At 37.8% G+C, this 18,184-nt stretch overlaps 1 protein-coding gene across 1 annotated transcript in view; it reads right to left on the reverse strand.

Annotated features, from left to right (window-relative positions):
• JMJD1C (jumonji domain containing 1C) overlaps positions 1–18,184 on the reverse strand; it is a 173,104-nt gene that overhangs the window by 46,972 nt on the left and 107,948 nt on the right. Inside the window, exons 4-5 of the mRNA XM_040976042.1 lie at positions 3,506–3,611; positions 626–750 (exon numbers count right to left, since the gene is read on the reverse strand). Coding sequence (XP_040831976.1) covers positions 626–750; positions 3,506–3,611 — 231 coding nt within the window. The remainder of the gene's footprint in view (positions 1–625; positions 751–3,505; positions 3,612–18,184) is intronic.

Below are 18,184 nucleotides of genomic sequence, written 5' to 3' on the forward strand. Positions count from 1 at the left end.
CCCTTGTACCCCTGACAGAGACCTAGAAGAAATTTCTTGCTTTAGGCTGGTCTAGTCCTGACCAGTGTGGTCACCTAGGGAGTGAACCAGTGGATGGAAGATCTCACTCGTTCTCTCCCTCTGTCTTTCCCTTTCTCTATCTGTACCTCGTTCTTCAAATGATCTTTTTCTGAAATGTGGAAAGTTTGGCTACCTAGTACCATTTGCTTAGTGTTTTAACTAAATTCTAACCAAAGTATTTGAATCGTTTATAAAGAAGTTCTGTTACATATAATGTATATTAAAGGTGAAAAGAAATTTGCTATTTTTTTTTAAATGGACAGAAAAAGATTTCAAGTAAACAAAAAAAAAAATCAGGTAATCTCAGTTAAAATGAAGACTAATCAAGAAAAGATTTTGACGCTTATTTCAAGGACTGATCTTGCATGAGTTGAAATAAATCTGGTGTCAGTATCCCTTTCATTTGAAGTGACTTAGAGCTATGTGACATCGGTGAATTTAAATTTATTATTCATATTAGTATAGTGTAAAAACCTAAGAGATGAAAATTATTTAGTGCCAAACTGTTGGCACAGACTACATATATTGTAAAAATCTCATTTCAGAAATACCAGTTAGTGTTTACCTGATCATTCATAACGATCATGGTGCGGGTGAAGAGATCATGATGAGTAATTATACCAGTAAACCACTGGGTGGCAGAGTCTTGTCTATATACTCTCACTCTATATCCATTTAAGGAGTAAGGACCTTTAAAAAATACACAAAAAACAGATATCTTTAAATGAAGATATTTAGGAACTACCTTTTAGGAGAAATCTGTGAAATGTGATAGATGTATAATATATCCAAAGATTAGATTTGAAAATAAAGAAACCAAAAGGTAAAGTCATTTAAAATAGATAATTCTCAAACTATGATATGTACAAACTATTCCTGACTCAATGAAAATAAAACAAGTAGGCAAAAAGTTTCTAAGTTCATGAAATAAGCAGAATATAAAATATAAAGATACCGTGCTTAACAGTATATTACGATTACAAAGCTACTTAATAAAATTGGGATGGATGACAACATGGCTGAAATACAAAAATAATTTAGACTTTGATGTCGGAGTTTCCCAGTTTCAAAACTTTTATCACAGTCTCCCACAAAATTTGGATTTGGCAGTAATACCTAAGCAAATGTTGTTGATAGTCTTAAAACATGAAGAGATTGTTAGGTGAAATATTTAAATTTAGCACTTACTGTTTTCCTAAGAAAAAATAAAGTGCACTTGGGGTTCAACTATTTTTTCTCAAACACAAGGGAGGATTAAATGTTGTAGGATCTACATGTTATGTTCAGATATTCCTATTAGAACAAAGGTCATTTCACAAGAGGAGACAGTAATGGAGATGAAATTTCCAGTTCAAAAGCACCAAAAAATTCTATCAAGTACTTTGAACTTACTGTTGAGGGGAAGCTACCACACACAAACAGAAGCAGTGTATATACAAACTATTTACATTGTTTTCAAACTTCTAAATATCTCTTTATCCCTTTCCAATTCTTAGATATTGATATCCCTTTTATAACAGTTAAGAGAAGTCAACAGATTAAGTAAATATTTAAGCAAAACATTTATGACTAAATTTATTTTTCTGATTCGTAGGCTGATGTATTTTTCTATAGTGTAAGTGACTCAATATACGAACTAATGGTTTAATTAATCGCTTATCTATTTAGTAGCTTTAAAACATCAGCCTAAAACCATAAATTTACATTTCTGTAGAAAATATTCCATACGACCCATGAATGTATTCATCTACAGAAAAATAAAGATGTCTGCCAAGCATAATTTAAGGGAGATAATAGGAAAACACTGTTTGTAAGCTAAAATGTATTGTATAAATTTATTTCTTCTCTATGACCGTTTTTTTTAAAAATAGAAAATGCTTAATAATACAGAATAACTTTAAATATGACCAGCTTTCGACTCCCATCAACAAACTATTATTACTAACAAACACTGGCTTGTCCTACCTAACAGCAGCATTTGGAGTCTGCCTCACACAATTCTGTGTAAAATTAATAGAACTGTCAATATTAATGCCTTAATCTTATCTCTCCTAAGGATATACTGAAGAACAAAAAGCACTTGTTTCAAAGAAATTAGTGTGGTTTCTCAAATAAATTGCAAGGGAAGGGGTAAAAAAGTAAAGTAGGGGACATAGCAATCACAATTTGTGGGATTTTTCTGCTTTTCCTAATTTTAAAATATTAAATAAAATCAAATATGACTCGACAGAAATGAGAACATGAACCTGACTACATATATCATACTTAATATTGAAGTACAATTATTTTTTCCAGCATAACAAGTAGGGAGTCTTGTTTAACAAAGGACAGCGGTGAGCATTTGACCTGACAGTTGATATTAAAGTTAGGATGCCCACTGCCTTGGGTCTAGCTTCATTCAAGACTTAAGTCTCCTGTCAATGTACACCTTGGGAAAGGGGTAGTAGACCTGGCTACTGTAAGCATTATGGGGAGTAAACCAGGGAATGGGGCACTCTGTTTCTCTGCCTTTAAAGTACATGAATAAACACAAATTTCTGAAAAATTAAATAATAATGTGATCTGAAATTCAATGGATATAGAGAAAACATGGATGAGAGAGCAGAATCTGCTGAGGAGACAGTTATATAGAAATTACTAACACTATTTTTGTGTACGCTCCAAACTCCCCACAATACAGTTTAAATAGTAATTAGTATAAGAAGAATTTATCATGTAGATTATCTGTTGCTGTAAAGCAAAACAGCCACAGCTATGAGATTATCTTCATTAATGTTTAAAGGCACAAAAGTTCAGGGCTGAAGTAAATTTGGAAATTTCAGCACAAAATGCCATTCTTAACATTCAACATAAAAGTTCATAGCACATTATCTCAAAATTACAAGCAATTCACAAAAAAGCTTTTATCTTTCAAATATGATTTCACTGATATAAATATAAAAAGTAATCATTAATTATAAAACCTCACTGGTTTGAAGGTCATGTGTTGTAAACAAACCTGTAACTTATTAAACAAAGGAAATAACTAAGATTAGTATTGAGGTAATTGCTGAGAAACATGGACGAAAGCAGTCCACTTCTATCAGATACAGACAGCACTTTTCATAGAAAATTAGTTGTGGCTTTGGGCAACACTTTAAGGCAAACAATGCTTCCTTCTCTAGGAAAGACACACCTCAAATATTGTCTTATGGAAAGTTTCCAATTAAGGAAACACCTGGCTGAAATTTTATTGCAGATGTTTACTTTGAATTAGTTAATACACCAGTGAATTCATCAATTTTTAGGGAAATAATTATGATTCTGTTAATATTTTCTCTGGACTGAATGTAATTCAAAATATTAGATTGGTTTTCTACTTACATTATGTAAACTTGAACAATACAAGACAAAGGGCTAAGTTGGCTAGTTCAAAAAATTAATGCATTAACTTCAAAATAGTTACCTTGCATAAAAATCTCCTGAACCTTTTGTTCCTTTACCCAGACTTTCACTTCCTCGTGAAGCTGCGGGTTGTCCCTGAGAACTGGATTTAGGCTGTCTATGTCGTCCTAGAATTACAGATTAAAAGAAAAGGACCATGTTATGCTCTCCTAACAATACCACCAACTTTTCTTCCTATGTGTTCTAAGGCTTGAAGAAAGTTTCTTCATTTAAATGTATGCAAAAGTACAAATTCATAACCTGTACTTCATTAGCAACTACTTCACAATAGTTTCAGGTAAGATTTTGAAACTATCATATTGTCTAAGTTTTTAAGTATGGCTTTGTTCTAACTGGCTTTTTAAGGGCTTTCTTTTTTATTAGAAGCAATACAAACTAAAAGCATCAGGTTAAGGTGGTGCCAAAGAATACAGCTGAATGTTTTACTGACAAGAGATAAATACAAGTGAGTGTCCATAATACCCATTATGATTTTTCTTTTTAAAATTTAACTAAGAGTCACAGAGGGACAGAGAAAGAAGTGATCTTCCATTAGCTGGTTCACTCCCTAGATGGTTACACACAGGGTGCGGCTAGGTTAAGCCAGAAGTCTAGTCTGGTCTCTTACATGGGTACAAGAGTTCAAATATTTGAGCCTTTTCCAGGCCATTAACAGACAGCTGGATTAAAAGAAGAGCAGTCAGGATTCCAACAAATGCAGTGCCATAAGGCAAGCTCCCTTAAAATATGACTTTGAAACTAATAGCACTAATTCATTGTACTGATTTAAATGACAAATTCAATTCTACTCAAATTCATGTGACTAGTAACTTCACTGCCATAGGTTTTATTCTTTTCAGGAAAGCATTAACACATTCAGGCGACTAAAATTACACTACTGGCAATATTGTCCCTTTAATATGGCCAATACATACACACACACACACACACACACGCAAAAACAACCAGCTGTGTCCTTCCAGATCTGAATCATGCAGTCACATAGTTTTGCACTATCTCCCGGTCCCTGCTGGACTCTGACATATTCTTTTTCTCTTAAACATTTCTGGTTGCTCCTACATTTGACATCAGCTGCAGGAGCCAAAGAGTACCTGGAAAGAACAAAGTAGTACTGTCTACCACCATCTATTTAAAAAAAAAAAAAGATTGGCAGATTTTAGAAAACACAGAGCAGAAATGACCTAAATCAGGGAAACTCTATATGCTGTATACAAATATTTAGCTGAGAGGTGGCTACAGGACACCAAAAAGAACCCTTAAATAAAGCAATATTTTACTCCTCTGCTTCAAAAACTTTTAAGATTTCCATCTCATCTTACTACCTCTACAAGACATACTTTCTAGTTTTGGAAGTCTTTTGATATAATATTATGACATGATCCTCACATTTAGTGAATGACCCTAACATATATGCACAATGGTCAACATTATTATACATGTGCCTTCTGAAATATAAAACCTTTACCCACCTGGTAAACACTAGACAACAGCCTAGACTACAACAAACTTCAGAAAGAAATTTCTGAAGGAAAGCAATTAGAACTTTGACAGCTCTGAAAGCTACAATTCTAAAACCATTCTCATTTTTTTTTTTAAAGATTTATTTTTATTATTTTTTCATTGGAAAGGCGGATATACAGAGAGGAGAGACAGAGAGGAAGATCCTCCATCCGATGATTCACTCCCCAAGTGAGCGCAACGGGCCGATACTATGCCGATCCGAAGCCAGGAGCCTCTTCCGGGTCTCCCACGCGGGTGCAGGTTCCCAAAGCCTTGGGCCGTCCTCGACTGCCTTCCCAGGCCACAAGCAGGGAGCTGGAAGGGAAGCGGGGCTGCCGGGATTAGAACCGGCGCCCATATGGGATCCCAGGCGTGCAAGGCGAGGAATTAACCACTTGCGCCACCGCGCCGGGCCCAAAACCATTCTCATTTTAATTCTGTATGTATCCATCCAGATTCCCATTACAAACACAGGAAGTTATAAATTATTTTTAAAGTAGCACTGCTGGGGTTGATGCCATGGCATCGCTGGTGGTAAGTTTCCCCTTGCAGCATCAGCATCCCATATGAGATACCCCACTTTCAATCTAGCTCCCTGCTTTTGGCTCAGGAGAGTAGAGGACAGTTCAAGCTCTTGGGATCTTGCATTCAAATGGGAGACTTGAAGATTCCAGGCTTCTAAATGGCTCAGCTCTGGCTGTTATGGACATTTGGAGAGTGAATCAATGGATGCAAGACTTTCTCTCTCATTTTTCTTTGCAACTTTGTCTTTCAAATAAAAATCAACCAACCAACCAATCAATAAAGAGTAGCATTTCTAATACTTTGCAAATAGGTAGCTAATAACACCAGTTGCTTATTGTAGGACATCAACAACTTGCACCTGGAGAGACACAAAATTTGCTTGTTCAACATTTATTTGTTTAACGGGTTAAATTAACAAACTGTGATTCCAAGATCCTGACAAAATAACCACTCGTTTCCTGGTAGAAAAAGGATATTAATAACTGATTCTTCGGGGTGAGCATTGTAGCCCAGCAGATTAAGTTGCTACTTGTGACACTGGCATCCTGGGAGCACTGCTGGTTCCTGTGCTGGCTACCACACTATGACACAGCTCTCTACTAATGCATCTGGGAAAGCAGTGGAAGACGCCTATGCAGCTATGACGTTGTCACCCACTCATGGGGAAGACCCTGACTTTGGCCTGGCTAAGTCTCAGCCACTGCAACTATTTGGGAATTAAATTAGTGAATGGAAAGTCTCTGTTTCTCTCCCCTCTTTATAACAATGCCTTTCAAATAAATAAAATAACATTTAAAAAAAACCAGATTTGGACTAGCATTGTAGCTTAATACATAAACTCACTGACTAAAACACTGGTATATTATATGGGTGCTGGTTTGTGTTCTCGTTTCCCAGCACCGAGAGATTGGTCACTGCTACTTTTGTGGGAGCTGTGAAAGAAGCTCCTGTTTCCTGGGATTGGCCTGGCCCAGCCCTAGCCATTGTGGCCATCTGGGGAATGAACCAGGGGGTTAGGGTAGAAGCTCTCTATCTTCTCTTTCTGCAACTCTGGGTTTCAAATAAATGTATTAAGAGGGCATTGTGGGAAGAAAATCTGATCATTTAAGTCTTTTTCTTAACTTGTTATTTTTGTGACTCATCTGTAGCCTGATATCTGCCTCTATAAACAATCTTTTAAGATATTTAAAAATATTTATGTTCTGAGTTTGGTACAGTGGTGCAGCAAGCTAATTCTTCAACTTGTGGAGTTGGCATTCCAGATGGACATTGGTCATGTCCTGGATACTCCATTTCAGATCCAGCTCTCTGTTGGCTCAAGTCCTTGGGACCCTCTACTACCCATATGGCAGGCTTGAAGGAAAGCTCTTGGTTTCCAGTTTTGGATAAGTTCAACTCTGGCTATTTTGGCCTTTTGGGGAGTAAAGCAGCAAATGGAAGGTCTTTTGCTGTTTAACCTCAGTAAAATTTGTCTTTCAAATAAAAAGATAAATCTTTAAAAAAAATACTTCCATCTTATTTGAATGGCAGAGAGAGAAGAAAAATGTATTTATTTATTTAATGAAAATCTATATTCTACCTAGTGATTCACTTCCCAAATGCTACAAGAGTCCGGTGCTGGACCAGGATAAACTGCAGCCCCAAACTCCACCAGGGTGGTAGGCACCCAAGCACTTGGGCCAATATTTTCTGCTTTCCAGGGTGCAGAGTAATACAAAGCTGGAAGGGAACTACAGTATTTGGGACATGAACTGTAAGATGTGGTGCTAAATATTCTTCCCTGATGATTACCTTTTAAATACCAAGCCAGTGGTCTTAACATTCAATTCTCAATTTTACATAATATTGAATGGCATGAATTATTTAATTACTTAAAAACCTCTTAAATTTATGCAAACATACACCCTGGTGTATCATTGGCATCTTGTTACTCTATGATATAAAGCCATAAGGATGACTTAAAGAGAGGAGAAATTAAAGATTTTGAATAAAAATTGTATTTGCTGTTTCACAGAAAAGGACTTCGGCTATGACTTGAACTTTGATTCTAAAAATAATTTAACCCCATATTACATCATTTTTTGTACTTTGAAGACAAGAAGAACTGTATTAGCTGCCTGAAAACCAAGCACTCATCTTGAATTACTACTGCTAATTTTTCATCTCCCCAAACCAAGTCACCCTGGTAATAAATTAGCAGCACTGTATGAGCCTCCTATCCTCCATACATTGTATCCTATTTAAATTTTTACTTGTAATCTCCAACAAATGACAAGTTCACGGCGACCTTAAATGACACTTAACTGTTCGCCTGTTTGCTGTTGTTCCTCTGGTAAAAGTTCTAACACAATAGAAAAATAGCTATCAGGAGTCAACACTATGGCAGACAACATTCTGGGCATGCTGGAAATAACTGCACTGTTTGTAGAACTCAATTTTTGCAGTAGTACCTAACTTATATTCATGGTCTAGCCAAACTATAAAATAATTGCTAGTCTTTAGATTCCTGGAGTTTCTGGCCAAAATGAAAAAAACAGGCTAGTGCAGGTTCCTGTATTGGCTGGTCCACTTGCGATCCAGGTCTCAGCTTATAGCCTGAGATGGGAGTGAAGATGGCCCAAGGTCCTGGGACTGCAATCACAAGGAAGATTTGGAAAAAGAATCTTAACAGCTCCCATTTTTGGCTCAGCTCAACTCTTGCCATTTTGGCCTTCTGGGGAGTGATCAGGCAAATGGAAGACTGATCTCTGTTTCTCCTCTCTGCAAATCTGCCTTTCAAATAAAGACAATCTTAAAAACAACAAAAAAACTGGGCCTGGCACAATAGCCTAGTCCTTGCCTTTCACATGCCAGGATTCCATATGGCAGCCAGATTGTGTCCCAATGGTCTCACTTCCCACCTAGGTTTGTGACCTGGGAAAGCAGTGAAAGATGGCCCAAAGCGTTGGGATCCTGCACCCACGACGCAGGAGACCCAGAAGAAACTCCTGGCTTCAGATCGGCTCAGCTCTGGTTGTTGCGGCCACTTGGGAGTTGACCAGCAGATTGAAGATTTTCCTCTGTGTCTCTCCTCTCTGTATATCTGACTTTCCAATAACATTAAATATATAGATAATCTTCAAAAAAATCTGCATTGAGGGCCAGTGCTGTGGCAGCACAGCCAATAAAATTGGCACCTGAGGAAGCAGCAATCCTAGTGGTCACTGGTTTCAGTGGTGGCTGTTCCACCTTCTACCTTGAATTCAGCTCCCTGCTAATAATTAATGTGTCTGGGAAAGCTTGGGCTCCTGCACTCAGGTGGAAGACCCAAAAGAGGTTCTAGGCTCCTCGCTTGGATCTGACCACCCCCAGCCATTATGGCTATTTGGGGAATGAAGCAAAATATGAAAGTCTCCTCCCTCTCCATAATTCTGCCTTTCAAGTAAATAAAGAAATTGTTCTATTAAAAAAAATCAGCTCTGTATTTTTAATCCTCAGCGAATGATTTCAAACAATTGCTTGGAAATTTGCAACTTAATATATCACAAATGAAGTGAATGTTAGGAAAGTCTTATATGCAACCCCTCAAAACATTACAAAACCACAGGGTGAGTTATGGCACAGCAGTTAGGCCGCTACTTACAATGCCAGCATCCCATTATCAGAGCGGCAGCTTGAGTCCTGGCCATTTTCCAGCCCATCCAGCTCCCTGCTAATGTGGCTGGGGAAGACTAGGACGGCCCAATGACTCAGATCACACCGTTCATTTGAAAAACCCAGATGAAATTTTGAATTCCTGGCTTTAGCCCTTCAAATAAATAGACAAAAATCTTAAACAAAACAAAACAAAAAAGCCAGCAGAATTTAAAATTATCCCCCCCCCATTGCCAGCTTTAACATTCAATAATTCCAGATAATACTATCCTTACATTTCAGTAACAAATATACCCTAAATGACTAGTGTTTAAGTTATTAATCTAGCCTTTGAAAACAGCATAGTTGTCAGTGTAAATTTAAACATATTTTTAACATAAGAGAAGCACTTTCACAATTTCACTCAACCCTAACAATGTCTCAGTTATTACTCATTTTACAGCTCGGAAACATAATCAGATTAGGTAATTTCCCCATAATCACACAGCTGGGAGAAAAACCAACAGCAGTGTCTAGAACCAAAGTCTTTCCCCCATGCACACATACAGAATTAAAATTTTGAATGCTTTTTGCTGAGATTTCAATAATCCATTCTGTCTTTAGCAGCATGGTCACATACAACAAAAGGAAACCAAATTTGTTTAAAAAAAAAAAAACAGAAAATAATTTCAATGAACTATTCACTGTGATATATGAAAGATGTAAGTAGATTCTATAAGATTCCATAGTTTCTTAATAAAATTTATCAAAATTCTTAAAAATTTCAGAATAGGATATACTTATTAATAAGCACATACTTTATGTAAAATCATAGTATATATATGTGGCCTTCAAAAAGTTTACAGAAAGGTACATATTTTTGTTTTTCTATAAATTTTTAAAGCTCTCTTATTTCTTGCTTTACTTTATCAGTCATATAATGGTTGATGGACTTACTTTAAGTGTGTTAACTGAAAATAACAACCAAAGGAAGGAAGGAAGGAGTAACTAAGCCTATGGAATTGTATCATAAAATTAAAAATAAAATAGAAGGAAAAAAAAGTGACTACCAAAAGAGTTTCTTGGCTACTATCCAAATAGAAAATAAGATTTCAAAAATGCTCAAGGGCCCAGTGCTGTAGCTAAGTGGCTAAAGTCCTTGCCTTGAATATACCGGGATCCAATATGGCCCCTGGTTTGTATCCTCCACAGCTCAGCTTCCCATTCAGCTCCCTGCTCGTGGCCTGGGAAAGCAGTAGAGGACAGCCCAAGGCTTTGGGACACTGCACCTGCGGAGGAGACCCGGAAGAAACTCCTGGCTCCTGGGTTTGGATTGGCACAGCTCCGGCCATTGCGGCCACTTGGGAAGTGAACCAGCAGATGGAAGATCTTAATCTCTGTATATCTAACTTCCCAATAAAAATAAATAAATCTAAAAAATGCTTTCTGAATAAGCTTAATTGCAGCCTTGTAAAATATCTGCATTTTAACTATAAGTTGCTAAGAAAGTGTCACTGGCATTAAGTCCTCTTCTTCTAAGAATTAACAACATGGTGTGAAAAAAATCAAGACTCTCAAGAATGAAAATCTGTTTCCTTGTATATTCACATGTTAATATTCTTTGTAAAACTCTGAATAATAGTTTGGATCTTATGAAAGCAGTTCAAAAGTCTGGAAGACAATTTTTCTTTCAAGTGATTTATTGGCACGGCTTTTGCACAGTTGAGTCATCCTGAGTTTAACCTACTGAGTCACCTGCTTACAGCCTCTGCCAACCACAATTTAGTAACTGCAGCTTCCTCAAACCTAAAACCGAACAAAGTCAGGAAGGCCTGGGGACTGTTTCATGTTTTCCAAAGCAGTAACTGACAATACTCTTCAGAATAACCCAACTAAAAAAAAGAAAAACAAAAAAAAATTCCTGGGGTGGGAAGGACAGAAATCAACTGAAGAAAGACATAAGATTATATGCTTGCATTTGGGGAAGTATTCCACTAAAAATTCTTAGGTATAAACTTAAACTGGGTTAGTACATCCATATAATCATGTCAATAACTATTCTAATTCATACAGAATGTATATGAGTCAGAGAGGTCATAGATTGTTCCTGCAAAAATAGACATTTACATAATAGTTATGTTAATCATAAAATTAATTGAAAATAAATCCCAAATTAATGCCATGTCATGGAATTTTTGAGCTGTCACTTTTTCCACATGCTACTATATAAATGATAAACTATCAAACATTTTAACATACTCTTTTCTTACAATGATTGATTTTTCCATAGACAAGGGAGTAAGAGATATTATATTGTTCAAATGGTATCTATGAACTATATCAAATCTCTTAAAAACTAAAACAAAACAAAAAAGAAAAAGCCAAAACCACCTGGGCAGAATCATCAGCATGTGCACCACATATTGGGACCATCAGGACCCTGGGTCAATGCTAGGTGGCTGTTCCCCATCCCCAGGAACAGGGGAAGCTGGGAGGCTGGGTGTAACTTCTCTTATCTCCCTGCTCTCCAGATACTGGAAGAAGAAATAGAAGATTTGCAAACCCACTTTTCCCTAACCCTTGAATGTCTACCACCCTGATCAGCTATGTAAGCATCAGTTAAAATAAAAATAAAAAATAAAAACTTCAAAAAGAATACTCCAGTGGCAACCAGAATAATCAAGAAGTTTTGTGTCATGAATGACCAAGTGACTTGGTTGTAATGACACTGATTTAACTGTTTCTTTCATTGGAGTTCATGTGCAATAGATCAGTTACATAAGACATGCATGATGCTATAAAAATAAAAAGCTGGGGAATTCTATAGCATCATACATAGAACTATTTCAAAATTTTCATTTATTCGTTTCATTCACTTGAAAGGAAGAGAGGGAGAGGGAGACAGTTATTTTTCACCTGCAGGTTTACTCCTGGAATCCCTACAACAGTCAGGGCTGAGCCATGTCAAGCTAGCAGCCGAGGATACAATCTGTGCCTCCAAGTGATTAGAATGTCAAGGACCAAAGTACTTGAGCTGTCACCTGCTACCTCCAGAATTTATTAGCAGGAAACTGAAATCAGAAATATACTGGGAAGAAAGCCAAGACATTTCAATATGGAATGCGGGTATTCCAAATAGTAGTATCTCAACCTGCTGCACTGAGTTATTTGAAAGGCAAACTGACAGAGAAAGAAGAGGCAGATTTAAAGTTCTCAAAGTTTTATCTGTGGAGCCCACAACCAAAATGAGTGCTAGGTTGTCACACTTGCTCCACTTCTTACCCAGCTTCCTGCTAACGGCCCAGGAAAGCAGCAAAAGATGGACCAAGCCCTTGGGCTCCTGTACTTATGTGGGAGACTTGTAATATGTTCCAGCTCCTAGCTTCCTACTGGTTTGCTCCAGCAGCTGCAGCTGCTTGAGTGAACCAGGGGGTGGAAAAATCTCATTTTTCCCTAATTCTACCTTTCAAGTTAAAATAAATAAATCTTTAAAAAGGAAATTTAATCTACCTAAAAATCCATTTAGCAAAAAGGAAGGGCAGTCATTGTGTCCAAGCAGGTTAAACAGCTGCAACTGGTATTGAAGCACCCTGTTTGAGTCCAAGCTAATCTGTACCTAATCCAGCTTTCTTCTAGTGCAATCTGGAAGTCTCCACAGGAAGGTTCCAGCAGTCCCACCACTGCAATCCACATGAGATCTAGCTTCTGGCTCCTGGCTTAGGCCTGGCCCAGCCTTAGTTGTTGCAGGTAATTAGAGAATGATGCAGAGGATGGATGATCTATGTTACTCTGATTTTAGAAGGAAATAAATGAAATTTTTCTAAATCAGAAAAGGAAGGGGCAATACATTGAATCATGTTAAACGTTTACTACTGTGTGGGAAAACATTGTTCCACTTCTGATCCAGCTGGGAAACAGCAGAGGATGGTCTACGTCCTTGGGACCCTGCATCCATGTGGTAGATGCAAAGAAAGCTCTTGAACCTCAGCTTTTGATCTGCTCTGCTCTGGTCACTGGGGAGTGAACCAGCAAGTGGAAGATCTCTTTCCATGTCTCCTTTTCTCTTTCCCCACCCCCCCTTGTAAAATTTGACTTTCAGGGTCCGGCGTGATAGCATAGTGGTTAAAGTCCTCGCCCTGAAAGCACCGGGATCCCATATGGGCGCAGGTTCCAATACCGGTGGCCCCAAGTCCCATCCAGTTCCCTGCTTGTGGCTCGGGAAAGCAATCGAGGATGGCCCAAAGCCTTCGGATGCTGTACCCATATGGGAGACCCGAAGAAGCTCCTGGCTCCTGGCTTTGGATTAGCTTGGCTCCAGCCATTGCGGCTGCTTGGGGAGTGAGCCATCAGATGGAAGACCTTCTGCTCCCTCTCTCTGCCTCTCTGTATATCTGACTTCTTAAATGATAATGATAATAATAATAAATCTTTTTAAAAAATGCTTACTATGCTATGTCTGGAAAAAAATTATAAAATTTATTCTATTAATTCTGAGTAAACAGTTTTCAAGTTCTTTCATTAAATAACAATCATTTAACTTGGCACTAATACTCATGTTTGTGAGTTTTTAAAATTAAAATGCAGTCATAAATTACTGGTATAAAATGACACTTGAAATTCGCACAGACAAAACTTGAGGTATAACTGTTTTGTAGTTTTTTAAATGTCTTGTGGGACTATGAAGCTGAAAATCTACCACTATAATATTTCAAACATTCTCCTTGTTTTAGATTTACTTTCATTAAGGGAATACCAGTTGGGGGGACAATATTGTGGTATAGTGGATAAAGCCACCACCTTTGACACTGGCATCACATACTGGTGCCAGTTCATGTCTCTGCTACCCCACTTCTAAGCCTGATAATGGTCTGGGAAAATCTGTGCAAGACAGCCCAAGTATTTGGGCCCAAGCCATCCTTGTAGGGAAGATCGTTCAAGGTTGACTTCAGCTTGGCCCAGTGCTTGCCATTGTGGCCATATGTGGAGTGAAAGATCTCTGCCTTTCTTGTTCCTTGTAACGCTTTAAATAAATTAATCTTTCAACAACAAAAAAAAAAGAGAAAATCCAGGCTAGACAGCTTATTGTAATACTGTCTGAAACAGTCTTTCCAAATGTACAGAAAGCTCTAGTTAGAAATATACCCTTGAACACAATTTTGGATATCTGGCATTAGTTACTGTATTAAAGAAAAGGCAATGAGATATTAGTTAATGTCCTAAAGGATTTTATACACAATACATATGGAAAGCTACATAATTTAATTACCTTCCTTGCCTGCTCTAGAATGGGACAAGAATTTTTATCTGAACAATGCACAGGCAATGCAAAAATGAACAGCTGATGTCATAGGATAACAGACAGTTATAGTCTACAGTTTTAAATTTGGAAGATAAGGGTTCCGCAACTAAGATAGGTGGGCATTGTGGTGATACTTGGGACACTTACATTCTGTAATTAAAATACCAATTCGAATCCCATTATTTCATTTCTGATCTAGCTTCTGCCTAAGGCTGCAGATGACGGCGCAAGCACACAGATTCGTGTTACTTTCCTGGCTTCCAGCTTCTGCCCAATCCAGCCAGGATTTTGTGGACATTTGGGGAATGAATCAGAAAAGAAAGTTCTCTGTTTCTCTCCCTTGTGGCCTTTCAAATAAGTTAAAAACAAAAAACAGGGACTTTGACAATATTAGGGAAATGAAGAGAGAATATACAAATGAGAAACAGTGTAAAAAACTAACATTAAAACTGCAGAGGGAAAAAAAAGTCAGCAATGACTGATAAAAAAGAAAAACCCAAGAAATTTCATCATAGAAGCAATAAAAAATTTCCAGAGACACGGTGATCCACAGCATTGAGACTGATAAAGTTCAGACAGATAGGGATGAACTTTAACCTTCAGTGCAATAACAGCTTAAGAACAATCTTAACAACATCAGTTCTGTGGAAGTGAAGGCACAAGTTAGGCCACAGATGGAAGGGTTATTGGGATTCCTAACAAGTCCAGCCATGATGGAAAAGAGTAAGATAAGGCCATTCTTATAATGAGTGATGAGTGAACTTTTATTTTTTTATATCAGAAAAGAGCTGATTTTTTTTTTTACATAATGAAGAAAAATGAGAAGTGGGCTCATAATTTGGTAAACGGAGTGAGGTATTTAAGATAGGTTCTAGAAAACAAGGAGAGATTAGCCTTTTAAAGCAAAAAGCAAAGAAAGAACTAATTCTGTCAGACTGCAAAACAGTAGTGGAATATATCCTAAGGGTATAAAGAACTGCATAAAACATTTTTCAGCAGTCATATGGTTGGTATTAGTTAATGTCAATGTTGTTATTCTAAGGCTGGTGGTTGCATAATGAAGAATACAAAGCAAATGACTAAACAATGCTGTTCTATTATTCCTGACATTACTGACAAGTGATGATAGAACACAACTACTGTGAATGAGATGCAACAGTGTGTATAGGTAAGTACACATGGGTATCTAATCGTGTAGGAATGAAATAGGCTGTGTGTGATTTGCTTTAAAGTAAGCCTAGGAGTAAGTAGTAAGATGAAATAATACTGGCAACGAATTGGTAATTTTAAAGGTGGCTGATCTCTCTTTCCCTTCCTAATAAAATGACAATACATGAATTAAGAAAATGTCTTTATATCAGCTTACAAAGACCTACTAAAAGAGCCTTACAACCTTTTGGACAACACTTTACTAATCTCCATACAGACTGTTATTCTTTGTCCTTAATTCACAGTAGTTGAAGCTTTATATCACCTTCCAGGTTTTATTTTTCTCTACAACATTTACCATTGCCTAATATTTTTTAGAAAGAAAGAAGGCAAGGAAAAGGTGCAAAAATAGGTATAAGAACAGGAAGTCAAGGAGGGTTCCTACTTGTAACCTCAGTTTCCTCTATGCAGCAAGAGAAAGGTCATCTACTAAGAGGAAAGGGGGAAGTTTAATAGATTCGAAATAAGCATTTTAGATAACAGAAGCTCACAGAGGGCACATGAAAAGATGACAAATGATTTTAAAGTTCTAATTGAAAGCGGAGATAAACTCAAGGGTCTTAAGGAAGTTAACAGAAAATTTGTGCTGAGAAAATTGCACAGATTTTTAAAAGTATCTTACAATTAAAAAAAAATATATATATATATACACTTTTTCAAAAGGCAGAGTTTCAGAGAACTCTTCTATCTACTAGTTCGCTACCTAAATGGCTATGGTGGCTAGGCTAAAGCCAGGAGACTTGAACTCAATCTTCTGATGCTTTTCCAAACCAATAGCAGGGAAGTGGATTGAAAACAGAGCAGGCTTGAATCTTAACTATGATAATGGGAAGCTGGCATTTCAAGCAGTGGATTAACTCACCGTACCATAATGTCAGTCCCTACAAACAGACTCAAAAAAACTTGCACACAAATCAATTTAATTCCACTGTTTTCCAGGAACGTTTTGAAGCACCCATATACAACTGTACAAAAATATCCAAGTATAAATCTTTCCTGCAGTGTTCAGCATCTAGGTCAAGTTTTTCCAGTAGTACTTTCTGTGATGGAAACATTACATAGATATATACGAGCTTACAAATGCACATTTCAACTTTTCAAATGCGGCTAGCATGATTGAGAAGTCAAACTTGTAATTTAAACTGCCACATGTAACTAGCACCTAAAAATAACATACAATGTAGATTAAGGGAACAAAAGATATAAAAGCAAATAGCAGGATCATTACAAAACCAAACGTTAGGGGTAAACGCAGGACAGGTACTTTGGCACAGCTGTGGAAGCCACAGGTCTGTCTCGTATAGCAGTGCTAGTCCCAATTCTAACTACTCTGTACTTCAGATGTGGCTTCCTGTTGATGTCAGCCTAGAATATTTGAGTCCCAGCCAATGTTTATTTCTGCCTTCTCATCCAGTCTATCCTACTGGGAGCACTTGAGAAGTGAACCTACAGACAAAAAAATCTGTCTCTTGGGCCCAGTGGCGTGGCCTGGTGGCTAAAGTCCTCACCTTGAAAGCACCAGGAACCCATATGGGTGCCAGTTCTAATCCCAGCAGCCCCACTCCCATCCAGCTCCCTGCCTGTGGCCTGGGAAAGCAGTCGAGGATGGCCCAAAGCCTTGGGACCCTGTATCCATGTGGGAGAGATCTGGAGGAGGTTCCTGGCTTCTGGCTTCACATGTGCACAGCACCAGCCATTGTGATCACTTGGAAAGTGAATCATCAGATAGAAGATCTTCCTCTCTGTATCTCCTCCTCGCTGAATATCTGAACTTCGCAATAAAAATAAATTAAATATTTAAAAGCCTCTCCACTGCTCTGTTACTATGCCTTTATTTAGTTAGTTCATTTTTCAGTTTCATTTAAAAAGGGTAAATGTGACAGAAAAATTTGTAAGAGTTATAGTGCTGTAAAGGACAGCTGAAATATGGCCCAATATGATGTTTCAGTGACTAAATTCTAACCTTGCAAGCGCTGTGATTTCATATGGGCACCAGTTCACGTCTTAAATGCTCCATTGCCCATCTAACACTATGGTTCTAGCCTGGGAAAAGTTACAGAGAATGGGCCAAAGCCTTGAGATCTTGTACCCACTTGGGAGCTCAGAATAAAGTTCCTAGTTCCAGCTTCACAGCCGCTCAGCTCTGGTCTTTAATGTCATTTGGAGAGTGAACCAGCAGATGGAAGATCTTAATTAAGAAAATAAATCTTAAAAAGGAAACAAAAGAAAATGACCCACAATCCAAATGGAGTTAACCAAACTACTAAAGAATCCTAGGCAGATGTATGGACAGTGGATAAGATGCTGTTTGGGATAACCACATCCCATCCTGGAGTGTGTGAGCTTGAAGCCCAGCTCCACTTGCCAGGGTGCATCCCGAGAGACTGAAGGTGATGGTTCAAGTACTTGGGTCCCTGCTACCCATGTGGGAGGCCCAGAATAGTTATTGGCTCCTGCTAGTGGCATGCCTCAACTCTGGCTGTTGGAGGCATTTGGGGCGGGAATTAGCAGGTGCTCTTACTCTGTCTTTTAAGT

The sequence above is a fragment of the Ochotona curzoniae genome, unplaced genomic scaffold (genome assembly GCF_017591425.1).
Source record: "Ochotona curzoniae isolate NIBS_2020 unplaced genomic scaffold, NIBS_Ocur_1.0 contig_2692, whole genome shotgun sequence".
Classification (NCBI taxonomy): Eukaryota; Metazoa; Chordata; class Mammalia; order Lagomorpha; family Ochotonidae; genus Ochotona; species Ochotona curzoniae.